Genomic DNA, 27,542 nt, shown 5'->3' on the forward strand with positions numbered 1-27,542 from the left:
CGGGGACCTGGTACCGGAGCTGCAGACATCGGAGGAGGGCGGCGTGGGAGCAATCCGAGCGGATGGGGCTGGAGGAAGCCCCAGGGATGTATAAATCTTTTTAATTATGTGAGCTCTAATACACTTTAACTCTTCCTGTACTGGAAGTAATATGACACTCATATCTGTGCTACTGATGCTCTATTTCTTAGCTGTACTACACATACAATTCATTATCTCATATGTTTATTTTCACTACAGATTCCCTTTAAGCAAATCACCTCCTAAATGTCAGATGTTTGGGATGGTAGAGCCTGCAAATGTTCAGCTCACAGTGACTATACAGTACATGGGAAAATAAGTATACTGTAGCTGCAGGGAGGGGTGCAATCCTTTCTTCACCCAAATAATACCAGCATTGCATGTACAAGCACAGAAAGAGAGCTGGCTGCAGTGTATGTAACATGCTACAAATCCAATCGCCTCTCTCCTGCATGACTGGTCAATAATAAAAACAAAACAAGCAAAATGAAGATGTTTGAAATACATCCATTTACATTGTTAATGCCATCAACACATTATTCAGATTAATCATTCATCTAGATAGAATGTCCTATATGTGGTCACCATTAGTAGAAGGAACCATCTGCAACAGTGGTGAAGTAAGTTTCATAAGTAAAGCCTTACATAATATACACTTGTTTCTGGTAACGGCGGCTCCTCCCAGTGAGTTCAGCAAGTCCTGAGAGATTCTGCTGTTCTTCATCTTTCACCTGCCATCATCCATTCATAATCCAATGTAAATCCAAGCTGCACCACTGCAGTCCCATTGTTTCCTGAAAAGATCCCCTTTCCAGAGCTGTCATTTCATTGTCCCTTCATTAAAGTGTCTTGGAGCCTTGCACACGCACACACACAGATTTCCTATATTGTCAGAAGTAACACTAGTCTGTCTGATCATAATAATCCTGGTAAATTGCTCTTACAGTTTTGTCTCTGGCTGTAATCCATTTGCTTCTAAGTCATGCTTGGTGAGCTCATTTTCAATTATGAATATGGAGCTGCCCATGTTGACGTTCTTCTTGCTCATGAATGCCACTAACTGGTAGAGGAGAGCACCTGTAACAAACAAAGTGAAATATTTCTTAATACAATGGAAATGGCCTAAACATTATAGCACATTGGATCCTGCAGTCTGTCTTGCTGTTCCTCTTCAATACCAGTGTAGGGCTGCCCACCTGGCTAACATTACTGCTGTCTTTTTGCCATTCTTTCCCTGCATTGGTTTTCAGTTCTGCTGCCATCTCGCCCCATAGGCAAAAACTCTTGGTACAAAGGGTACACACTTCAAATCTTGTTTATTTTGGGATGTTGTGTTAGTCAAATGCAGGAGCCAGCATCCCTATTCCAATATCCCCTCTCCAGACCTACACCATTCCTCTCACTTATACTTACACCTTTGTCACTATTCCTGAACTCGCCCTTCCTCCATGTCACACATTACCTCTCCCAACCCTCAACTAATTTCCTTCATCTATTTCCCCTCAACACTGTAGCCACCTCCTACTATGGGATATGTACCTTGCATCTGCATGCAGGCTTTACATTAGTCTATGGCCACTCTCCATTGCAGTTCACAATCATTATAAGGCGTGCATTATGCAACTGACCACTGTGAACCTAGCCTCAGTGGGACCCAAGATAAACTGCCCATGTCACTAGAAGCAGTATTTTTTACAGCTGCACTGCTGTCTTGGTTCCTCTGGTATATTCCCAAAACTTCAAAAAGCAGATACTTACTTAGTATAATAGTGAGGAACACTGCTCCTATGGCAATTGCCAGGACCTCAGCATCTGTTAGAGATGAGGTGCGAATGCAAACAGATTTTCCATCCTCCATTGCAGCAGTTGTAAAGTCTGAAGGCTGGTCAGTAAGAGGAAGTATTGGAGTTGAGTTTGTAGTATGGCTATTTGAATTTGTCTCAGTAATATTTCCTAGAGTAGTGGTTCCATCTGTGGACTGTACAGTAACTGGGCTCTCAGTAGTCCACACTGTGTCCAGGTTTTCAGTGGAGGAGTTATATGTTACTGTAGAAGAGTGGGTTTCTAGCAGAGGCTCTGTTGAATTGGAAGAAGTCTCTTCTGAGAAAGTAGAAAATTCAGTAGGAATTTCTGAAGTCTCTTCGGTTAAGCTGCTTTGAAATGCACTTGTTTCCGCAGGGTTTGTCACGTTGTAAATTCTGCTTTTGTAAGTTCTTGTCAGAGAAGGCATACGAGCTGCAGAACCACTGAATGCACTGGTAGCAGATGCACCGGTAAATATGGACAGTATGTCTGCTGTAGTGTTACTCAACCAGAAACCAATGGCACTCAGTAAAGCTGCAAAGACAAATCACAGATTTATTAATGTTGGAATGTACAGTCACTACCTTATCTGCTCAGTTTCCAAAACATTTTCCTGTCACATCAACAGCGGTAGCTAAATTATACTGCTGTTAAAACTAATGGTGGCCATACATGGTACAATTTTTTTTTTCATCCAATCTTACCATTTCTGTGTAGTATAAGGGTACATTAAGTGAATATACTGCAAAGATAATTTAGGCAGTTCCATTATATTATATAGAAATGGTAAAATTGGATGAAAAAAAATTGTACAATGTATGGGCACCATTATGGTGGCCATACATGATACAATTTTTTTCATCCAATCTTACCATTTCTATGTAATATAAGGGAACTGCCTAAATTATCCTTTCAATGCATTCACTTAGCTTACCCTTATACTACATAGAAATGGTAGGACTGGATGAAAAAATTGTACCATGTATGGCCACCATTAAGGTGGCCATACATGGTACAATTTTTTTCATACAATCTTACCATTTCTATGTAATATACTGTAAGGGTAAATTAATATACTGAAAGGATAATTTAGGCAGTTCCCTTATATTACATAGAAATGGTAAGATTGTATGAAAAAATTGTACCATGTATGGCCAGCATTAGTTATTACAGTTATTTAAATCACATTCAGACAATAAGGCAGCATCTAAAAGATTTTCCCTACAAGTTTTGTTTCACTTCTAATGCTGGGTACACACGTTGCGATTTCCCGCTCGATCCGCGGGATCGATTCGATTATTTCCAACATGTTCTATTGGGTTTCGATGGATACAGCTGTCGATTTTTGCATATTAAGTATGCAAAATCGACGGCTGTATCCATCGAAACCCGATTGAACATGTTGGAAATAATCGAATCGATCCTGCGGATCGAGCGGGAAATCGCAACGTTTGTACCCAGCACAAGAGTCAGGTAAAGAACAGGGCTAAGCAGACTAATGGTACCATTTGTGTAGCATGTCAGTATTGAGCACAATCCTCCAGTTGGCACTACAGGGAACAATCCCTTTACTATTACTAGGAGGAGGGGAGGGATGAATACCTCCCTTCCCCCAGCCGGTCAATCCTGGCGATCGGCTGTCATAGGCTTCTGCCTATGAGAGCCGATTGCTCTTAAGTGCCCCAGGGGGACAGCAGTGTCACAGCAGCGCTGTACTACCAGAAAAGACGGCGGTTTCACTCTCTACAGTCTCCCGAGCTGAAGACGGAGCTCCGCCTCCCGAGCAGGAGATGCGAGCGCAGCCTGCAAACTGCAGCCCCAGGATTGGCGTTAGGCGGTCCTGGGGCTGCCGCTGCGGCCTCACCCATTGGCGTGGGGCGGTCGTATACTAGTTAAGGAAAAACATTTCTTTGTTACAGCTTACAGAACTCCTGCTATAAATCTGCAGTGTATCTACTTCCTGCTTTCATGGAAGCAGACAAAGGGTTAACATCCTGAGTTTACATATTAGCTGTGTCTACTGAGGAACGATGAATTTCTGTGCTGACACAGCTGAAGGATCAAATTACACTTGTGATTACTTGAAGATGAGGGGGAATTAAGGTATACACTGATAGATGTGCAGCAGATTCAGCCATCAGATTTCTGACAGATGCCTGTAAAGCCCAATCTACACAATACGATTCTTTGTGCGATTTGATTATGATTCTATTTACGATCCGATGAAATCCGACATGTCCGATGTAAATTTGATTCGATTTAATTTGATTTGCCACTGCAAAACAATGGCAAATCGAACTGAATCGAATCCCGATCGGATATGTCGGTTTCAATCGGATCGTAAATAGAATCGTAATCAAATCGCACAAAGAATCGTATTGTGTAGATTGGGCTTTAGGTTGAATCTGACAGGAATCTATCTGATGTGTGCCACAAAGTAGGAACAGATTTCCAATAGATTTCAGAATTAAATCTATTGACAATCGATCTAAAGACATTACTGCACCATTAGATCCAATGCAACTCCATGGGCCATCCATCTGCTGCAAGCAGCAAATCGACCTAGATTTTCCATCCTGACAGATCAAATTGATTAAATTGGCCACAAATTGATCAATCAGCTGAAATCGACCAGTGTATGGGCCCCTTTAGACGGCCTCTTCTCTCTAAAAACACACAGCGTGTATTTCTCTCTTGTATTTTACTTGTTTCCTGTGCAAGAGTTCTGGTCCACTTTAACAGAACCCTGGGATCCTGTGAGACAAGACAGGCAAAACCGGCGCACCATATGCCACCATAGTCTGTAATGTGAATTACAGCTATAGCAGAGCTTATACAGTAAATTAGGCACCATGAAAAGACTGAGCCCAAATTACTATAAAAACAGCGTAATGAGCCCACTAGCCATGGCTGGCAGATAAATTGTGTCTTACCCTCGAACACTGCTATTCCAGCGCAGGAGACTTGGGTGCAGCCGGCGACACCATAGGCCGTAATAGGAATTACAGCTATAGCAGCGCACAGGGAGTAACTTCGGCACCGTCAGGCTGAACTGAAGTTACTTTTAAAACACAATAATTTGGCTTCCAGCAATTGCTGGAAGTCGAATTATTTCATTCCCCACCATCCATGGCGGCCTGGAGGGGGAATAGTAATTAACACGGCCGGGACTTGTGCAGCAGCAGGATCAGCCATATACCGGCTGTATCCTGCACCCAAGTCTTCTGCGCCGATACCTCTCGTACGCTCTTACCCTCGAGTCCATGGCAGCCTGCAGGGGGAATAGTAATAAACACTGCTGGGACTTTGGCAGGAGCAAGGTGAGCCATTTTTTGGCCTTTACCCATCCTAATTTCCTGTCATCTTAATTACATGCCGAAATGCAAGCAGCAATGGCCCTATGTGCGGTTTAGATACATTTTTGAGAAAAAATGTAGCAAGTTGTGCGATTCTACCTATTGTGCTTCTAACCTCAGGTATCCCCAGCTACGTTAAGGCAGGGAACACACTCGTCTTTTTCTGTACACCAAGTGGCGGCCAGATTGGGGAGGTGAAGATTCACCTGCGGCCTGAATGGGATGCTGCTGCTTTTCTCCCTGTGGCGGTTGGGGGTTGAGTGGTGCGGCTGGTGGTCGCGGCAGAAGGATGTGGGTCCAGCATTCCACGGCCACTGTCTGCAATGCTGATCCTCCGTGCCAAACCCACCGACACATCCTCCTCCTTAGAGTCAGAGCTGACATCCCCATCCTGTGGATGGTAGTCACGGTCCTTCATCCCATCATCAACATCATACCCCCCCCCCCTCCTCAAAACCCAGAACATCCTCCTCAAACTCCTTGCGGCTAACAGCCCTGAGTTCAATCGTGGCGCCTGGAGCAGAAAGCTCGCTGACTTGAGGGTAGGCGGCCTGCTGGGGTCGACACTGACACGGCAGACCTGAGGGTGGCCGTAATGTTGCTCCCTGTCCTCTTGCCCTTGCTTCCCCTCCCCCGGCTGCCGGTGCCAGCAGACATAGTACAACTTATACGTGATGATGTCACCAGATGATGTGGGGTACTTTTACTTTAATAAAATCGGGGTTGGACTTTAAATTAAATCAGCACGGAGTGATAGACCGCAGAGTAGAGGACAGACAGTGCACACTATCTGTCTATCTGTCTAACTATCTGTCTAATTGTCCCCCGTTGCATGCGCGCACGCGAACAGGGAGCGACAGCTCCCTGCCGGTGACAGCTTCTCCACACGTCTCGGCAGAAAGGCAGAGACGCGGCGGAAGCTGTTTGTGAATGGAGCATTACCTGGCCGGATGCTCCCTTCACTCGCGTAGGTCTCCTGTCGCTAGCCCGCGTACTCACGCGGGACTAGCGACAGTCCTTGCGAATTTGGGCCGACAGCTGTTGCCGGCGATTGAACATGTCAATCGCATGGCGATAGCTCCGACGGGCGACGATTCGGGGCGCGCGCGTTATACACACGGGTGTGCCACGTGGTTGCGGCGACGGCCGTAGCCCGTGTGTATGGGCCTTAACTAACTGCAGTACTAACTATATACAATACAATAACACAGTAATCCTATTCCCTAACCTATACTGTCCTGCTGGCCTGCACAGCACACACAGACACAGACAGGACCTAACTGAGTGAATGAAATCAAACATTTACAAGCTAGCTAGCTAAAAAAACAATAGAACAATGGTGTAGTGAAGGTGTTTAGCACTCAAAGCTTTAAGGCCCATACACACGTCGGATTTTTCCGAACGACGGGTCGTTTGAACGTCCCGTCGTTCAGTCGTCCGCATGCTAAATCGGGCGTGTGTACAGACTGTCGTTCGGGTGATAAGACTGGTCTTGAGCGATCCGCCCGGCGGATTGCTCAAAATCAGTCTTATCACCCGAACGACAGTCTGTACACACGCCCGATTTAGCGTTCGGATGACTGAACGACGGGACGTTCAAACGACCCGTCGTTCGGAAAAATCCGACGTGTGTATGGGCCTTTAGGTTTATCACTGTATACAGCACTTGCTAAACCAACAGCACTGGAGCAAGTCTGTCAGTGAGCAGCCAGCCACACAAGCAATGACGATCTGTCTCATCATGCCAGCCCTCCTTATTATACAGGGGGGCTGGCCAGGGTTCCCTTCTGTGATTGTGTGCCAGGGCTTAGGCTGGGAGGCCTCTGATTGGCTCAATGAAGTCAGGGGGGGGGGGGGGGGCTGGTCAGAGTTCCCCTCTGTGATTGGTTGCTAGGGCTTCTGCTGGGAGCCCTCTGATTGGCTCAATGACATCATCTCCTTAGTTACAGTACCCGGATCCGGATATCCGCGGGTATCCGGGTTATGCGGCCAGATATCCGCATAGAGCTATCCGGATTTGGCCCCAGGTATCCGGAATCCGGATCCGACCGGATAGCGGAAGAATGGTCGGTTACCCGGGTTACCCAGGATCCTGATGAGCATCCCTGATTAGAACTAAAAGCAGCATCACAGCGTGGGTTTATTTACTTTATTTATTTAAAACAAAACCTCTCTGTGGACACCTGCAGGAGGTTGTAAGTGAGGTGAGTGGGGAGATCGGTACCCTCGATCCAGTGATTCTGCGATGCTGTCACTGTAGCAGCAGATATGGGGAAAAGCAAACTATTGCACTATGCAGTGGTCATTTTATTGGTTGACTGAGGCAATGGGAGACAGACGTTGTTTTAAAGCTTATCACAATAAATTGTAATTACCTAGATAACCCACCGGATATTAAACAGAATTTGCATTGTGGAAAGATTTTTCAAGGAATTCCTGATATGAAAGCCTAGGGCAGCCTCTGTGTCTATGGTAAATCCACATTTAACAACAATATGAATGTCATTTCAAGTGAAATAGCGAACATTTCAGTTTCTCTGAATGTGTTCTGTATCTGCATGACAGACTGCAAGACATACTTGGCTTGTTTGTCCCTTTTCTTCTTTTATTTATTATTAAAAATTTAAATCTGCTTTCTGCATCTGCAGTCAGGTAGGTAGCGCATAAACCCACCTACCCTCCAATGGGGTGAAAGCTTGGTGCTCAAAGCTGTGTGCTTTCTGGGTATTGCCCTGCTGACCACAAATCCCCACACATGGGGGCCATACAGTTTGTTTTTCATTTTAATATTTATTATGAAAATAAAAAAAAGTATTATGACAGGAGCATCACTGGGCTGTGCGATAACACCTGCTTCCTGCAGGGCTGAAATTAAACCTTAGTTAGACACAAATACCAGAATATGCTTTATACAAGTATCCCCAAGTTATATTGCTTTTAAACTTTAAATACTGTATTACCTTGGTCCACTATATGTTTTAAAATGTTGCTGGAAGTGGTATTTCTGCTATGGAAAACACTGTGCCTTCCCCACCCCCTTTCTCCCCAGGAAACACCCATCCTGTCTGATCTATAATGTAGATCAAAATTATGATTGGGAAGTCAAGTTGGGGCATTGATCTTTGGCAGATTCACTCACAGTAATCAAATCTGCCGTATGGTGTATGGGCACCTTAACCATGTTTTCGTCAAAGTTGCAATACAAATATTTTATTTCTCTGCCTCTCTCCTGACTCATTTGAATAAATCAGCCAGCTGATTGAGTGTAAAGCCTGTGCAGCTGATAACATTTTTAAAAGTTATAAATTTCAACTGTTACTTCTATTGAGTGCTCAGTGCAATGACACTTCATTTATCTTCAAATCTGGCACAAGCAACCGAGACCTGATACTGCTGCAGCCACACCCAAATGTGCCTCCAAGAGATTCACACCACCAAGCTACCTGTACTGAGCACTCCCCGGTGCCTGGCGGGTGCATGGAAGCCTTCAGCCTTAGGCCAGGGTCATGCTTAGCAGAATTGCACGAGTTTTCCACTATGTGCTATGGAGAAAATTCACGTGATTCTGCTAAGTGTGACCCTGGCCATAGTGAAGTAGCATCTTTCCTACTGAAGTAGCATGCCATAGTAGTGCTTTCATAAGTTCTCGGTCACCAGGAGGAGTGGCTGCAGAACACACACACACCACACACACAGGTCACTGTGGTCACCATGTACCAGGAGCATTCTATTTTTTTACAATTTATTTTAAATGCCCAATTTTTAATACATATCCTAATAAGGGCTAGGGCTTTAATGCATGCCTTTTTTTCAATTAAACTGTCATATATAGAATATAAATAGTTCCAGGAATGGAATGAGCTTAAAATTCAACTTTGCATGCAAATTTACAGAGCTGACATTATGTCGACCCAACCCAGTGTCTGCTGTAGTGGGCTTGATTGGCTCCGTCAGTAGAAATCTGCATGGATAATGGAATTTCAAGCTCATCTCTACACAGGAACAGGGAACATAAACAGCTGTTTATCTAAATAGAAGAGCAGAGGGGAACCTTGGAGAGATGATTGTGGGCACTTAGTATTCGTTGCAGCTGAGCATACACCAATATATCCATGAAAAGATGGATCATTCACACCTGAATGGCTTGCTGTCACAGAAGGAAGCAGGGTTCTATATGTAGTTATCTCTCTGCAGGCACTCAGGTATGTAACATACTAGTGTTTATTAATCAGGTTTCCTGCATGAAAGAAGAGCTATAGGTTACACTTGCAGATAGTTATTCAGTCACAGGCTGGGTTACTATTTAGGGATAGTTAACCAGTGTCAGGAGCAGACAATGTAAGCTGCCACATCAGTGTCCATGCCTCATACTTGATTACCACCTTTATACTATACGGATACAGTGACACTCTGGCCTAGGGTGAGCCAAGCGTAAAGCGAAGACCGAATCACTGAAAACTGCCAATGAACGAAGTTTCCATGATCTTTATACTAAAGATCTTTACCGATGGGATGTGGACATCAGCACTAGACTGCAACCAATGGTAAGAACGTTAAACAAAGAAGGATGCAGGGGGAAGTTCCACAGACTTTAGCGGGAAAATAATTTAAAGGGACGTCATGACAGTCTTTCAAAATGTGTATACAGTGTATATACACATATATACATTGGTCATCTGAAAACCATCTCTTCATACATTAGTCATCTGAAACCATCGTTTTACGTTTTGTTTTTTGAAAAGACAGTTACACGATGTCAGTTGGAAAGGTTGTTCATTGGAATTTTGACAGATGAAATCTTGCCGTGGGTATGGACCTTTAAACAGGAGTTGACGCTAAAATCTTGTACACCAGCTAGAACGATTCTTGCCCATGGTGGCCATTTGGGGCCCCCTCTGCCGAGAGTCTAGCGTGTGTACAGCAGCTCCCAATCCCCTTCGTGGAGTTGGTAAGCAATCTTCCTGGCGGATACCGAGGGCATTGTTCTCCTACTCAGGCTGCCTGCAAGCATGTGCAAAATGCGGTCAGCCCTCCTCCAACCTGCATAGCAACAGAACGAGTCACTAGCCTGCAGGCTAAGGATGTGTCTGTACAGAACTTGGCCCCAAATTGTTGACGGAAGAATTGAGGGCTGATTCCAACACAAGTTAACTCGGGCACAGCTGCCAAAAGGTTAAAAAAAAAAAAAAAAAAGAGTAGCTGAGCTAAAAAACAAGAATATATATATATTGGTAATCAGGAACAAAAAAATTAGCAACACTCTTTCTTAAAAACAAAAAACTCCATAATATTTAATTGGAATAGGCACTGAATAAATAAATATTTAAGAACAAATACAGTGATGTGAAAAACTATTTGCCCCCTTCCTGATTTCTTATTCTTTTGCATGTTTGTCACACTTAAATGTTTCTGCTCATCAAAAACCGTTAACTATTAGTCAAAGTTAACATAATTGAACACAAAATGCAGTTTTAAATGATGGTTTTTATTATTTAGTGAGAAAAAAAAATCAAAACCTACATGGCCCTGTGTGAAAAAGAAATTGCCCCCTGAACCTAATAACTGGTTGGGCCACCCTTAGCAGCAATAACTGCTATCAAGCGTTTGCGATAACTTGCAACGAGTCTTTTACAGCGCTCTGGAGGAATTTTGGCCCACTCATCTTTGCAGAATTGTTGTAATTCAGCTTTATTTGAGGGTTTTCTAGCATGAACCGCCTTTTTAAGGTCATGCCACAACATCTCAATAGGATTCAGGTCAGGACTTTGACTAGGCCACTCCAAAGTCTTCATTTTGTTTTTCTTCAGCCATTCAAAGGTGGATTTGCTGGTGTGTTTTGGGTCATTGTCCTGCTGCAGCACCCAAGATCGCTTCAGCTTGAGTTGACGAACAGATGGCCGGACATTCTCCTTCAGGATTTTTTGGTAGACAGTAGAATTCATGGTTCCATCTATCACAGCAAGCCTTCCAGGTCCTGAAGCAGCAAAACAACCCCAGACCATCACACTACCACCACCATATTTTACTGTTGGTAGGATGTTCTTTTACTGAAATGCTGTGTTACTTCTACGCCAGATGTAACGGGACACGCACCTTCCAAAAAGTTCAACTTTTGTCTCGTCGGTCCACAAGGTATTTTCCCAAAAGTCTTGGCAATCATTGAGATGTTTTTTAGCAAAATTGAGACGAGCCTTAACCCTCCTGGCGGTTTAATTCCCGCGGCCGTGGGAGGGTTTTTTCACTTTTTTTTTTTTTAGCATGTAGCTAGCCTAGCGCTAGCTACATGCTTCTCCCCTCCCTGCGGCATCCCCCCGGATGCTCCGATTGCCGCCAGCGCCGCTTGCCCATAAGGAAATCCCGTTCTGAACGGGATTTCCTTGAGGGCTTCCCCCATCGCCATGGCGACGAACGGAGTGACGTCATCGATGTCATGGACGTCGTGACGTCACAGGGAGTCACGATCCACCCCATAGCGCAGCCTGGCGGCAATTGGCCAGGCTGCGCAAGGGGTATGCGGGGGGGCCCTGTATCCGCAGCGGGTAGTGGCGCATCGGCGGCGGCGATCAGACCAAACACGCAGCTAGCAAAGTGCTAGCTGCGTGTTTGAAAAAAAAAATTATGTAAATCGGCCCAACAAGGCCTGAGCGGCACCCTCCGGCGGCTTACCCCGTGTCATAAGGTTAAGGAGGTTAATGTTCTTTTTGCTTAAAAGTGGTTTGCGCCTTGGATATCTTCCATGCAGACCATTTTTGCCCAGTCTCTTTCTTATGGTGGAGTCGTGAACACTGACCTTAATTGAGGCCTGTAGTTCTTTAGATATTGTCCTGGGGTCCTTTGTGGCCTCTCGGATGAGTTTTCTCTGTGCTCTTGGGGTAATTTTGGTCGGCCGGCCACTCCTGGGAAGGTTCATCACTGTTCCATGTTTTTGCCATTTGTGGATAATGGCTCTCACTGTGGTTCGCTGGAGCCCCAAAGCTTTAGAAATGGCTTTATAACCTTTACCAGACTGATAGATCTCAATTACTTTTGTTCTCATTTGTTCCTGAATTTCTTTGGATCTTGGCATGATGTCTAGCTTTTGAGGTGCTTTTGGTCTACTTCTCTGTGTCAGATAGCTCCTATTTAAGTCATTTCTTGATTGAAACAGGTGTGGCAGTAATCAGGCCTGGGGGTGACTACAGAAATTGAACTCAGGTGTGATAAACCACAGTTAAGTTATTTTTTAACAAGGGGGCAATCACTTTTTCACACAGGACCATGTAGATTTTGAGTTTTTTTTCTCACTAAATAATAAAAACCATCATTTAAAACTGCATTTTGTGTTCAATTATGTTATCTTTGACTAATACATTTAGGCTGTTTACACACTAAGACGTTACAGGCGCACGTTAGTGCGCCTGTAACACTCCCCCAACGCACAACAATGTAACACAAGTGGGCTGTTCACACAGCCCACGTTGCGTTACATGTAACGCTGCACGTTCTGCCGAAAGTGCAGCATGCTACGGCGTTAGAGCGGCTATAGCTGCGTTAGACTGTTTGCACATGCTCAGTGGGGGGCGGAGAGGAGGCGGGGAGATACAGCTACAGTAGCCGCGCACATGGCTACTTAATATTCACTGCACTGGCGGCCGCTGATTGGCCGGCGGGACCACGTGATGCGGAGTGTCTCGCTCCGCATCACGTGGTCCCGCCGGCCAATCAGTGCCACTCTGGGAGACCTTATACGGATAGAGCCGCCTAACGCGGCTCACTCTACCGTCCTCTCCTGCACCACCATACGTTGCGTTAGGTGCACGTTATGCGACCTTAACGTAGCACCTAACGCAACGTCTTGGTGTGCAAGTAGCCTTAAGTGTGACAAACATGCAAAAGAATAAGAAATTAGGAAGGGGGCAAATAGTTTTTCACATCACTGTAATTTAAACTTTTAAAAGAAATTGACTGTAAAGGTTTCTCATGGATCCTAAATTGTCTGTGTGGTCTATAGTATGTTAGGAAATGTCTTCAAATACTCGACTGAGATTTTCAGATACACTAGAGTTAGCTTGAGGCAATATGGTGGAAGGGTTGTAACCGAGAGTCTTTGGTTTACTGGTTATTCCATTATTGATGGACTAGCACTGGAAGCAGGGTGTGGAGTCTCTGGTTATAGGAAACCTGTAGTGAGGGGTGTAGAGGGCCATCTGTATTGCTTTTTTACAAAATGCTACTGGCCTGAAGCACTGGCTGACTGCAATTACCAAGTAGTGGAGTGCCATGCCATAGTCATTGCTAGCAGCAGGGAAATGTAGGACGCTATATCAGAGCAGCTTTCCAGGCGTTTTTGTTACAGAAGCTGTTCAGTAACAGCTTTACTGTAGCAATATTTGTAATCTGTTACACAAAAACGCTCCAAAAAATGCCAGGCATGTTTAGAAAAGGCATCTAAACATGCCTAGAATCGCTCTGAAATCTGCTTCAAAAACCTCTAGCGTTTTGCAGATCTGCCAGCGGTTTTGGTGTGCACTGGGCCTAACAAACACTCTTTAATTGATAAGACAGCAGGCAAACCCATGATTATTATTGTGTGCTCCCTGTCTTAACCCTATATTTTCCTATTTCTACCATTACAAAGGGAGATAGCGATGGCACTTTCCCTCAGTGACTTCCTCTACAATAAACTACTGGGATGTCCTGCTGAGACAGTGTAAGCTTGTCAGCTAGTCAGTAGCTATGATGAGATGGATCCCATCCCAGGGCAAAGTTTACAACCTGTGCATTCCTGTTTATGGAGGTGGAGAAGCAAATGACTAAGGGGTTTTCAACATTTTAGGGGAAATTTATCACTTATTTACCTATTAAATTAGCAGTTTTTGAGCATATTTACAAGATCTGCTTAGAGACACAAATTCCCCAAATTACCCAGAAACCATCTTCACCTGGTTTAAACTGGGGATCCTCCATGTTCTGATGGTGCAGAGTTTCCCTGGGACTCCCTTCCCATGTGATTGGTTAATGTGATCATGTGAAAAGTGGGGAGCTTAACATGATCTCAAACCTTGAAATGGTATCTTTCAGTTCGGATCGTATTACACAGGGCAATCTTCGGTCCCTAATAAATGGACTTGGGATTGCATGAAGAATCCCTGAGGGCTCGTTTCCACTATGACAAATTTGCATGCATTATCCGGATGAGAATTGCATAGCAATGTATTTTAGTGGGCCTGCTTGCATTACAAGTGAAACTCACTTCCTCCCGCAGACAAAAAAATTCGACTGCCTTTGTAAGGGCCTGTTTCCACTATAACTAGGCGAATCCACATAGAAAAAAATACTTGCAAATTCATAGGCATTTTTTCATGTGAATTTGCATGCGTAAGCACATACAATCCCCCCCCCCCCCCCCCCCCCCCCCAGTGTCATTCATCACCATTGACCCAAACCACGCAGAAAATTGTTAGAGCCTGTTTTCACTATGGTGAATTTGCATGCATTATCTGCATGCAAATACCCATAAAAAGAGCACACAAATTTGCATACGCATGTTTGCAAGCCTCTTCCCTGCTACCATAAGGACTAGTCTTGTATATTTATCCCTAGCTTGCAATCTGCGCACCATTGTCTATTGCATGAAAAGGAGCACGGCCATGTAATGTATCTTACAAGCTCTTTTCGGATATGTTTCGGGGGTTCCGCCAGGATGGGGGAAGCCTCTGCAGGATCCAGCCTCTTTTTTTTTTTTGTAATACCCCCTTAGGCACAGAGCCTTGTGTGCAGCTTAATAATAATAACTGCAGATAGCAACAAAGAAATTAAAAGCCAGTTTTATAGCTGATAAGAAATATTAATAAACATGCTCCATGATCTCAAAGCAATAATAGAAGATGGTGGGTGAATCAACACACTGAAAAATGAAACAGGAACTTAAACTTGGTACACATCACGCAATTTCCCGTCAGATTTTAGGTCAAAGCGATAATTTCCGACAAGTCCAATCTGATTCCTGATCATTTTTGTGATCGATTTTGTACAGAAGTGATTGGAAAATCGATCATAAAAACGATCGGGAATCAGATCACACCTGTCGGAAATTATGGATTCAACCCCAAATCTGACAGGAAATTGCATGGTGTGTACCAGACATAAGACTGTAGCTGTGGAACCAAAGGGCATTGTCTACATAGATTTGGCTTCCTGTGTCATTTTTGCTTCACTTGCGATTGAGGATTTCTGGTTCCTCCAACAATGGTGAAAGCATGTTAATGGGTTGTGCAGAAACAGGTCAATTTATAGCAGAACATGTAAATAGTTACACCTGACTGCAAGGAAAAGCTGGTATTTACATTGATAGACTGCGCTCCTATGCACTGAGTCTGGTTAAACAGTAACCATGCCAATGTCTGGGAGGACAGGACTGGTTAATTGCCGCTTACAAATTGCGGTGGGTTTCATGGCAAAGTAAAAGCAAAACAAATGTGAAGGATTCAAATAATAATAGTGGTATCTTTAACCGTTTCCAGACCAATGTGATATACTTGGACTTTGCAAAGGCCTTCAACACTGTTCCCCACAAAAGTCTGGTGCAAAAGTTGAGGGTGCAAGGACTGGGGAAGAGTCTGTGTGCATGGATAGGGAACTGGCTAATGGACAGAAAACAAAGAGTTGTGGTCACAGGATCATACTCAAAATGGGAGACTGTTAGCAGTGGGGTCCCACAGGAGTCTGTACTGGGTCCAGTGCTCTTCAATTTATTTATTATGACCTAGTAAATGCAGTAGAAAGCAATGTTGCTATTTTTGCAGATGATACAAAATTGTGCAGAATCATCAACTCTTATGAAGATAGGGACATATTGCAACAGGATCTGGATAGGATGGCTATATGGGCACATAAATGGCAGATGAAATTCAATGTTGAAAAATGTAAAGTCATGCATATGGTCTAGCACCATACAAAATAAATGGGATACAAATGGGGACATCAAACTTGGAGAAGGACTTAGGAGTACTCATCGACAACAAGTTAAATAATCGCACTCAATGCCAAGCCGCTGCAGCTAAAGCTAACAAAAATTTGGGATGCATTAACCACTTGAGGACCCACCCTTTACCCCCCCTTAAGGACCAGCGCTGTTTTAGCTGATCTGTGCTGGGTGGGCTCTACAGCCCCCAGCACAGATCAGGGTGCAGGCAGAGCGACCAGATCGCCCCCCTTTTTTCCCCACTAGGGGGATGATGTGCTGGGGGGTCTGATCGCTCCTTCCTGATGAGTGTTGCGGGGGGGGCACCTCAAAGCCCCCCTCCGCGGCGAGATTCCCCTCCTCCCTCTCCTCCCTGTCTTCCCTGGTGATCTGGGCTGCACAGGACGCTATCCGTCCTGTGCAGCCAGTGACTGGCTGTCCCCTGTCACATGGCGGCGATCCCCGGCCACTGATTGGCCGGGGATCGCCGATCTGCCTTACGGCGCTGCTGCGGATTATTTCCGCTTGTGTTTACATTTAGCCTGCGAGCCGCGATCGGCGGCCCGCAGGCTATTCACGGAGCCCCCCGCCGTGAACTGACAGGAAGCAGCCGCTCGCGCGAGCGGCTGCTTCCTGATTAATTAGCCTGCAGCCGGCGACGCAGAACTGCGTCGCTGGTCCTGCAGCTGCCACTTTGCCGACGCGCGGTATGAGTGCGCGGTCGGCAAGTGGTTAAAAGGGAAATAAAAACTCGAGATGCTAGCATAATATTGCCCCTGTTTAACTCTCTAGTAAGGCCACATCTGGAATATGGAATTCAGTTCTGGGCACCACATTACAGGAAAGATATTGCAGTTTTAGAGCAGGTGCAGAGACGAGCAACAAAATTGATACGTGGGATGTAAGGTCTTACTTACCAAGAAAGGTTAGATAAACTGGGTTTTAGTCTAGAGAAAAGACGCCTTAGAGGGGATCTAATTAACATGTATAAATACATCAGAGGGCAATATAAAAGCTTGGCAGATGAGCTTTTTCGTCCCTAGGCCTTCTAAAAGGACTAGAGGACATGATCTGCGCATGGAGGAAAAATGTTTTAGCCATTTATTTAGGAAAGGGTTCTTTACAGTAAGGGTGATTAAGATGTGGAATGCATTGCCACAGGAAGTCATTATGGCAAACTCTATACCTGCATTTAAAGGGGGCTTAGATGCTTTCCATGCATTGAAAGTCCTCCATGGCTACAATTACTAGGTAAAGTCCAATGATGTTGATCCAGGGATTTTATCTGATTGCCATCTGGAGTCGGGAAGGAATGTTTTTCCCTTTTGGGGCTAATTGAACCATGCCTTGTAAGGGTTTTTCGCCTTCCTCTGGATCAACTGAGATATGTGAGAAAGCAGGCTGGTGTTGTACTTTGTTCTCTGGTTGAACTCGATGGACGTATGTCTTTTTTCAACCAAAATAACTATGTAACTATGTAACGCAGTTGAAATCTACCACTTGCATGTGGCAGTGCGGATCAGACAGGAAGTAGATTTCAACAATCGTCGCCGTGCAGTCACGTGGCTCTCGCCGATCTCGCCATTCTCTCCCTGCCGCAATACACTTGCTCTGCTGTCTCTATGACGGCAGAGCTCTGTGAGCTGGTCAGGAGCTGTTTTCATTGGCTCCTGACCCTGTCATCCCTGTGAACCAATCCCATTAGCTTACATTGAGTGACAGTGTCAGGTGCCAATGAAAGCGACTCCTGACCTGCTCGCACAGCTCTGCCGCCATAAGAGACAGCAGAGAGAGAAACCTGCGGCGATGGGCGAGCGGTGTGACCGACGAGAGCATTGGGACTTTGCAGAGATTTGTCAGTAAGCGCCATGTTGCGCCTCTTTGCTGTACCCAGCAGTCTCTGGTCCTTAAGGGGCTTACCGACTGACAAATCTCCGCGCAGCCCCACCGCTCTCGCTGGTTACACCGCTCGCCCATATTGAGCAGGGGTAGTAAAATTAGTAGTAATATATAGGTAGGTATTAAACCAGACCTAAATCAGCATTACCAATTTGCATTATTATTTTTTTTAATACAAAAGTATCTGTTTATTTTCCTGAATTAAAAAGAACTGCTACAAAGTAGCACCATCATGTGATAACATGATCCCTGCTGCCAGGAGTATGGCCTTGTTTCCATGTCTGCAGTGCGGGCTTCGCACGGCACTGCGTTGCTCCATCATGCTAATGGATGCAGTTGCGATCCCATTCATCTGTAGTGAATGGAATCACAATTGTGAATGCACAAGAAAGCAGGCAACCGTGTGATCTGACTCCGCAGTGAATCGCAATGCATGAATGGTAACATCAGAAAGAGCAGTCTTTGTCACACTATTATAACTGCAAATAAAAGAATCCTGAATAAAAGCTGCCTAAAGTGATTAATAAAACTTACTTTTATTTTCTCCTGGAGCCTTATCATACCTGCAATCAGCTCTCCTTACACAAGTTCCTGTTGGAGTAGAACCCTGGAGTAAAGCGAAAAATCTGAGTGTAAACAAGTTCACCTGCTGTGCAAGTGAATGTGGAGAGGAGAGAAGTTCTCTGACCTTCTCTCTCATATGCTATGCCGACTGTAGTTTGGTGTCAGAAAGTATGCCTTACTTCAGGCCAATCAAAGTGTTTACATGTAGTAGTAGTAGGCTGCTGGGGTACACTCTGGCTACACTGAAAGCTGCACTGCCTTATTTCTATGACTAAATCTACCAACCCTTTTTCATAAAGCATGAATAATTCAACACTGCATTGTATTATTTCCCTTTTTATGAAGGTTCTCATTCATAAGCTATATGTAGTTACTGTAGTAATCAGTTAGAACCTGCTCAGCTACCATAGTTACTGTGAGCAGCAAAGGTAGGGGAGACCCCCTAAACTCTCCGTGGCACAGAACAAGCTGTTTGGGAGATAGCCGATAGCCGAGTGTACCATGAGTACCCTGATTGGGGATAAATGCATTTGTCTGATTCCAGGGCCACTTAAACTGTAATTACTGATGCTCTACTCCCAGCTTTCCGATTATCCCTTTGGTGGGATTTTTGGCAATTATCACCATCAATCAGCTACCTGTATATGATCCTGTTCTACCTGATGCCTAACCTTTCCCTTATTGTAATCTCCTTCCTCATGTTTAACTCTTCAACCTCCTTAAGCCCAACCTCAACCAAACATGAAACATACACCACTTCCTGATGCCTAACCTCTCCTCTATTCTAAATATCTTTCTCATGCCTTAACCTAACCAACCACCCCCCCCCCCCCCCTCCCACCCAACGTAAACCTCATCCTGACGTCTAACCCTAACTTCCTCCTATTGTAAACCCCTTCCTGAAGCCTAATCCTAACTACTCTACCACATCATTCCTTGATGCCTATTCCTAACCTTCACCACCAACATAAACCCCTTACAGATGCATAACCCTAACAACAAACTAACACCTGCTCACAGACTTGTCTTCTCTCGTAATTTTGGAATGCCACAAAAGCTGTGATTGCAAAGTTGTAGAGGTCACCCAGCAAAGATCCCTCATTAATAATTCACAATAAAAACAGAATCTACCTTATGGAACGGATCATGACCTTTCTAACCATTAGGAGGACATTCCAGAAAGTTCGGTCCCCTTGGTTGATTTAGAAGTAGACGTAAAAGATAAATTGTTTTTCATGCTTTGTACTTATTTTTTTTATTTTTTCATTTTTAGCCTACTTCTAGGCACTTGGCCTATGGTATACCCAGATAAACTGTACATATACTATATGTTTGTTTTATTCTTTATTTATTTTTCTTTCTTTATTTACTGCTCTCTACTACTTTTCTCTTTCTGCTTCTTTTCTCTGAAACTTTTTTGTTAGAGCACAGCTAAAGCTGTGTTCTCCTAAGGGCCTGTTCAGACTATATGCGTTCCTAGCCGTTTTCAGGGAACGCGTACTGGTACCAAAAACGCATAGAAACGGCTCCTAATGCTTTTGAATAGGCTAGTTCACATGTATGCGTATGAGACGCATACGTTTCTCATCCGCATTGCTGCACGCAGTTCTGTGCGATACGCATAGAAACGGACGCAATGAAAGTCTATGGGCGCGTATCAAAAACGCGTACTATTGCGTTTTTAGCGTCCGTTTTCCTCTGCGGTTCCCATAATTCTTTTTTTTCCCCTGGGTCACGTGTTTGTGCAAAACGCAATAGAAAACGCATTCAAACGCAAGAAAAACGCATGCGTTTTTCAACTTGCGTTTCTTTGAATTTATACGCGTTCTACAAACGCAGCAAGTATGAACAGGCCCTAATGCTTCTGCACACTGCCAAATTCTCCCTTTTTATCTATAGTCAAGAAACTGTGGTTTAGTTGGTGTGAACGCTGGGCTCGGACCTACCGCCTGCAAACCAAAGCTTTCTGATGTAACTAGGTGTTATTAACCCTGCCAGACAGTAAGAAGTAGCCTGCATGGACTGCCTTACATGTTTTGTTATACTGTAAGCAGCTGCAGCTTATAACAGAAGTGTGGCACCTCCACTTGTTCTATATAAGATAAGCAGCAGCTGCTCCTGTTTTCACTGCCTGAGGAAGTGGGCTTAGACCCACAAAACACGTCACAATTTTTGTGACACTTGATGACACTTTATTGCTGACTCTTCTATGGGGAGGTGTGTTTTTACTTTCTGTTCTTTTTACTATTTTAATGTGTTTTAATATGATTGTCGCCTCTGTTTTATCCACTTAAAACATATTGAATCCCACATAGGGGGAGGGGTCTATCCCCTTTCTCCTTCCCTCTTAATCCTGTGAGGGGAGGGGTCTAAGTTTCCCTCCTGCCTGAAAAGTGGTTGCCTATTGGTACGTCACTCTTGTGAGTATAACCTCATATACTTTGCTTTCACATTACTCTTGGTCTGAAATTACAGTACTACACTAGACTGAGCTCTTAATTGTCTCTTTATATTTTCACAAGGTTTACCATTTGGGTGCCAGTGCTCGGATATCGGCTATAGTGTATAATTTGGTGCTCATGTTTGGCTACAGAGTAGCTGAATGCTACTCCCCGATCCATGACAGCTGACATCTGGATGCCCAAAGTCAGTCTCATCACCAAATGACGCAGCTGGTGCCAGCGAGCCACATTTAGCTGCAAATATGCATTGGTTATATTATGGTGCCATAATTAACAGCCAGCTGCTCAGTTACCTGCTTCATGATAAATGTCACCAGAAGCAATCACAAAAGATCACACAAGAAGGTGTCCATGTGAAGCTAAGTTTGAGGAGTCACCATGGCAACGTCCACAATGATTTCACTGGATGATATCATTTAACCCCAAGCTGGCAGAAGGTGAGCAGGCATTACTTGGCGTGGTGGGTGAATTGCTGCATGTTCCGGGCAGTCCTTTGTATGGGACATATTCTGTTTATCAAGCAGTAAGGCTCTAATACAGTGACAATGAAACCGACAGCACAGCGGATCTTCATTGGATTTAGATGCTCAGACAGTACTAGCTGTGCCAATTACCTATGCCAGCAGTAATACCAGGCTTGTACTGTACAGTTGTACTGCCAATGCTGAGTTCATTCTCCAGTCTGCAATCACTGAGCTATTTTGCTGATTGGTGTAATATTATTATTATTAATATTAAACCTTATTTAGAAAGTGCCAACTTATTAATACGTTGTTGCTTTATGGCGAATTAGTAAATTCATTTTCAAGAAAAACAGAATTTTAAAACTACAGTCAACACATACGCTAGTAGAACACATAAAAATATAAATATATATATAAAGTATTATCGCTGATTCTTTTCTTCCCCTCAAGTCACATTTAATTGGCTGACATTCACAGCCTGCACTGTGTGACCCTACTGCTTGCACCAGCAGATGGGGGAAGCACAGAGACAATACTGCACTTTCACATATGGCCAGTCTGCATTTGTCTGTACTGATCTGTGACCCCCATCATTATATGTCACAACAAGTAGAAGGACAAAGAGGCTGGGCTATAATTAGGTGTTTTTTTTTCTAAAGTGGACCTGAACCCTTGCATAGGACAGAAGGAAAACATATAGAAAGCACCCTGTATGTATTTACTGAGTTTAGCCTGTCTAATTCCCCCTCATCTGTAGCTAAACACAAGTTGTAATTTGATTCCTCAGTTGTGTCAGCTGACAGCTATGGCAGATTGCTAATTGGCAAACACAGGATGTTAGCCCTATGTCTGCTTCCATGAAAGCAGGAACTAGATCAGGCATGGGCAAACTCGGCCCTCCAGCTGTTACGGAACTACAAGTCCCACAATGCATTTGCCTTTATGAGTCATGACTGTGGCTCCTGCAATGCAATGTGGGACTTGTAGTTCCGTAACGGCTGGAGGGCCGAGCTTGCCCATGCCTGGCCTAGATACACTGCAGCTATATTGCAGGATTTGTGCCAGCTGTAGCAAAGAAATGTTTCTCTTTAAAAGTTAGAATGTTGCTGCTTATCTTTTATGCTAGGTACACATCATACAATTTTCTGGCAGATTTACCTGCCACATCGATTATCTCCAACATGTCCAATTTCTGGCAGGTAAATCTGCCAGAAAATTGTATGCTGTGTACCTAGCATTAGAGCAGAGAGGAAGTTCTGAGTTCAGGTCCGCTTTAAGTGCCTTATTTTGCTATTATGAAATACTTGCCAATATTTGATCCCAGCCCTTATAGATGTTATTTTGAAGTTCAGCCCATCTTATGTCTGGTACACACCATGCAATTTCCCGTCAGATAGACAAGTCAAATCTATCATTTCCGACAGGTCAGATCTGATTTCCGACCATTTCGGTGATCGATTTTCTAATCAGAAAAACAATTGAAAATCAGATTGAACCTGACGGAAATTATCGACCAAATTACATGTTTTTTTTCACCCAGGTTATATTTTCTCATAAATAAGTAAAATTCAATTACAGGTTAAAAAAAAAAACTAACTAACTGAAGTCTGCAGCGTACTTTGAAGGTGCCCACTTCGCTACATTCACAATGGTGCTTTGCGGTGCTTTTATTGCATTGTACCACTTTTATGTGATATGAGGGACCACTAAAATCCCTTTAAGCTAAGTACTCACGGGGGGGGGGGGGGGGGCAATGGTAGCTGTCGCTGCACACGGGAGCGTGTGCGCGACAGTTCGTCGACAGTTCGGCGACAGCTCGTCGCCAAGTCCCTCTGCATCCACACTGCAGCAGAGGGATTAGCTATGCGGCGGAAGCTGTCGCCGAGGTTCCTCCCCACCGCCGGAAGCTCCGTGTGCCGTGTGTGGGTAGCTGTCGCTAGCCCGCATACACATGCGAGACTAGCGACAGTTCCGGCGAGGTTGCGGCGACGGCTGTAGCCGGCGATTGAACATCGCAAGTGAACATGTCAATCGCCTGGCGACAGCTCCGACGGGCGACGGTTCGGGGCGCGCGCGTCATACACACGGGCGAACCGTCGCCGCAACACGCGCGTGCCACGTGGTTGCGGCGACGGCCGTACCCCGTGTGTATGAGCCTTTACACACCAGGGGATTCCTGTCCCCAGAAGGAATCGATATATAATCCCTTGGACTGCACTGGCTACCAGTAGAATGAAGAATACTCTTCAAGATTGGACTGCTGACATTCAAATCCCTGCACAATCTGGGCCCTGGATACATGAAGGACCTGCTGAAGCTGCACCACACCTCTCACAACCTCAGATCAGCAAGTTCTATAAACTTGGTTACTCCCAGAGTACACCTCAAAAAATCTGGAGACAGAGCCTTCTGTCATGCTGCCCCTACTCTTTGGAACTCCCTGCCACACCCAGTAAAGACAGCACCATCCCTGGAGCTATTCAAATCCAGACTGAAAAACCACCTGTATAGCCTGGCATTTCCAGACTTATAAAATTCTTACTCTGTACCACGATGATCTGAGCCATGCCTATGCGCTTTGAGTCCTACGGGAGAAAAGCGCTTTACAAATGTTATTTGTTGTTGTTGGACAACAGTGCAGAGCCAATGCTGTACAGACGCATCACCAGCCTCCTGGCTAGTGACTTGTCTGTTGCTATGGAGGGGGGCGGAGGGAGAACGAATGGATCAGATTTCAGTAGACAGCAGAGAACAAGGCATTTGAGCAGTGCTCAGGCATCGGGATTGCCAAAGATCCAGCATGCCCGATCTTAGCAGACATCGGGCGGCCGCTTTACACACGCTGGATTGACTCGCTATACAAACCAGTATGTGTATGTAGCTTTAAGTATTCAAAGTATAAATTCACCCAGTTTACCCTTCTACTACAAAGATCTGGTAGAATTGTACAATCAAGATTGTATCATTAGTGGGCACTTTTACACTGGATAACCAATGGATACGGCATAAATGACACTTATAAAATGAAAACTGATACAAATCAATAACTATACTAACCAATAAATGTGGCTGCACCGAGCTGCCAGGCTGGGCTGGAGCTGTCACATGAGGATTTTATGATAATAATGACTTGTATTATCAGAGTCCTGTGCAGAGAAGTTTGAGCAAATATCTGTGCTGCATAGAGACACTATTTATATATATAACTAGATGCCAACTTCTTTTTAGTAATGTGAGCTTGTTACATTCTCACAGCTAAAGTTCAACATATATGATTAGTTCTTATGAGGGACTATTCATGTATGTGATATTATAGGGTCAGTGTCCTCTATAAAGTGCAGCCAAAATAAAATAAGAAATAAAATAAGTCTTACAGCAATGTATAAAATAAAACAAAACCTACAGTTTGCATTGTGATCAGCTGTCCTATAAGTACACTGCACAAGCAGCGAGCTGACCTGCTAATAGGAGGATCTCCAGTCGGCGTCTGCCTCTCATGGCCACATGGGATAGCCTGCAGGCTACAGTAGTAATATCCCGGATGGAGCATATGCTGGTGCTGTCGCCCTGGTGCTGCCCTCACATCTGTGTGGCTGGTGGAGGGAAGGTGCCCTCAGTGTACAATGGCTGGGCTGCCCCACCTCCAGTGCTGGAGGCTGCGCTCTGCTCAGTACTGGGAACGTGCTTTCTCTTTGTTGGGGGAAGTTTCAAAAAAACTCCCTTTTATCACTTCCCCAGCTGTGTGTAAATAAACACACTGTGAATGCCAGCTACACTCTTCAGGAGGAATTTAGAGCTTTCATTCACTTCTCTCAATAGAAGCGTCTGCTAATAAAGCCACAAGCAGACAGTGGAGGGCTGCTGGACGTGCAGGTAGGATCTGCCTGTCCTCAGGAGGTCCCATCTGCCAGCTGTTACTATATACAAGACGAGGGCTTGCCTTGCCCGAGCACTGCAGTTGGTGAGGGGAAAGGGGGGAAGAATAGAGATTGGGACAAACGTTTCCAACATGATCAGCTATCCATATGCCTCGGCGTTAAACGCTCCCATTCAAGTGAATGGGAGCGTTTGTACCAGGCTTTTACCGGTGTTTGCGCGAACGTTTCGAGGCGACCCTGAACACTACATGTAGCGTCCTGGGACGGTTAACCGCTGCAGCTAATGTCCCCCTGTAGAGATGAAAACGCTGACTGAAAGCCCAAACGTAACAATGCCGCTGAACGCGATGCCCCTGAAAGCCAGGCAGACGCCCGTGTGAACCAGCCCTTAAGATGCGTACACACCTATGACTAATGTTGCCTGTCAGGGATCGGGACAAATTCCCTTGGGCGACATAGCTGGGCTGTGCTGCACAGATGTGAAGTATATGCTATGGGTGGGGGTGGGGGGGGGAGCATTGTGTGCATGATGTCACGCAGCGGGCAGGAGAGCGACGTGCACAATAGAATAGGGAGCGGAGGCCACATGTACAGCTGATTATGATCAAAGTCGGCTGAGGCGGTTAAAAATTACCACCTCAGCCGACTTTGATCAATATTATTATTATTATTTTTTTTTTATTTATATTGCTCCAACATCTTCCGTAGCGCTGTACATAGTACAAACAAATAATGGGGAACAAATATACATGAGAAGTAAAAGACACTGTACAATCATGACATTGAATAGAATAAATACAAATACATACATAGTTGATGTGTAGTTGATACATGTGCATATGTTAAAATTACAGTGGTATGAGAAACACTAGGAGGAGGTCCCTGCCCTTGCGAGCTTACAATCTAGAGGGTTTACCTAGCTTAAAACAGTTGTTTCTCTCCAGTTGAAAGGACCACTATTGCGAAAAAAGTAGGCAGCTGAAATCTGGCAGAAACAACCTGTTTTGGGCCAGTCTACAGTCGGTTGCAAAAGTATTCAGCCCCCTTGAAGCAGCAGCCCGGGAGTATGCGTTTCTGCAAAACGCCTCCCGCTCTGGTGTGCACTAGCCCATTGAAATACATTACCGAAGCGGATCCGCAGCCGCAAGCGGATCGCAAACCGCAGCCGAAACGCTCATTTAAAAAATAGCTTTTTCGGAAATGGGATTATCGTTTGTTTGCCGCGGTATCGTTAATCGGCATTTTCAGAAATCGGAATTTCTGAGAAATCAGTGTTTCCGACCATTCCTACATTAAAGCATATATAGGCAATTTAGTAAATGTCGCTAAGGAGATAGTAATCTGATCTGTACCCTAGTTATAGCCTAGTGTCCCTTTCTTTCAGAAAACCAGTTTACTCGCCTGTATGTTTTTGGGTAAGTTCAAACTACGTGGGTTGCAATGCGCTCGTTACTAAGCGGGCAAACTGCAGTGCATGTTACAGCACACACACAGTGGCTGGCATAGCCAGCAGTGCCAGCAGTGGGCTCCTGGGCAAAACAAGGGAAATGGGCCCAATGCAGGCATGTGGAGCCGCAGCAAAATGTAGGCATGGCTATAGCAGGTCATCAGCAGAGCAAAATAATGGCCATAACATAACAGTGTGTGAACATAGATTATCTGATATGGGCACTGTATTAATGAGATACGCTTGTTTTGTTCATACACATTCCGTCTCATACATGACTGAGCCACAAGCAAACATCACTGTTCCTATGCAATGGTGTCACACATGCTGTTAAGGAAAAACTGTAAAAAATGAAATGGGGAAAAAAATAAAAAGAAAATAAAAATTCTAAGCAAGCAGATATCACTATGCAATTGTTACCAATGACAAGCAGGTAGTCGAGACAGCAAAATGTGGCCGCCAGAGGCCATACTGCGAATTATGGCTATAGCAGTGGTCAGTGACTAATTTAGGTGCTGGCAATAACCGGAACTCAAATATGCAAAACGACAAGGTAATTCGGCCGGCCACCAGCAGTAGCCACTAGCCGGAGCACAGATTACATGTCCCCCTGAGCTGATAAAACGTGGAGTGGGAATAGTATTTAGCGTGGCCAGGAATTTTGCTACAGCCCAAAATTTGCGCCCAAATTAGCCCATGCCATTTA

At 44.7% G+C, this 27,542-nt stretch overlaps 1 protein-coding gene across 2 annotated transcripts; it reads right to left on the reverse strand.

The window, feature by feature from the left end:
- Positions 1 to 508: 508 nt before the first annotated feature.
- Positions 509 to 25,141, reverse strand: LOC137556602 (uncharacterized). Of its 2 annotated transcripts, none has more exons than XM_068271641.1 (3): positions 24,970 to 25,141; positions 1,780 to 2,358; positions 509 to 1,098 (listed from the first exon to the last, which is right to left on the reverse strand). In XM_068271641.1, exons 1-3 carry the CDS (start codon positions 25,007 to 25,009, stop codon positions 962 to 964), a joined length of 756 nt encoding a protein of 251 aa, XP_068127742.1. In that variant the 5' UTR covers positions 25,010 to 25,141; the 3' UTR covers positions 509 to 961. The 2 variants fall into 2 exon arrangements, with proteins under 2 accessions (XP_068127742.1, XP_068127743.1); XM_068271642.1 differs by having other exon boundaries at positions 24,915 to 25,141.
- Between the last annotated feature and the right edge of the window lie 2,401 nt (positions 25,142 to 27,542).

This window comes from Hyperolius riggenbachi, chromosome 1, assembly GCF_040937935.1.
Source record: "Hyperolius riggenbachi isolate aHypRig1 chromosome 1, aHypRig1.pri, whole genome shotgun sequence".
NCBI classification, from domain to species: Eukaryota; Metazoa; Chordata; class Amphibia; order Anura; family Hyperoliidae; genus Hyperolius; species Hyperolius riggenbachi.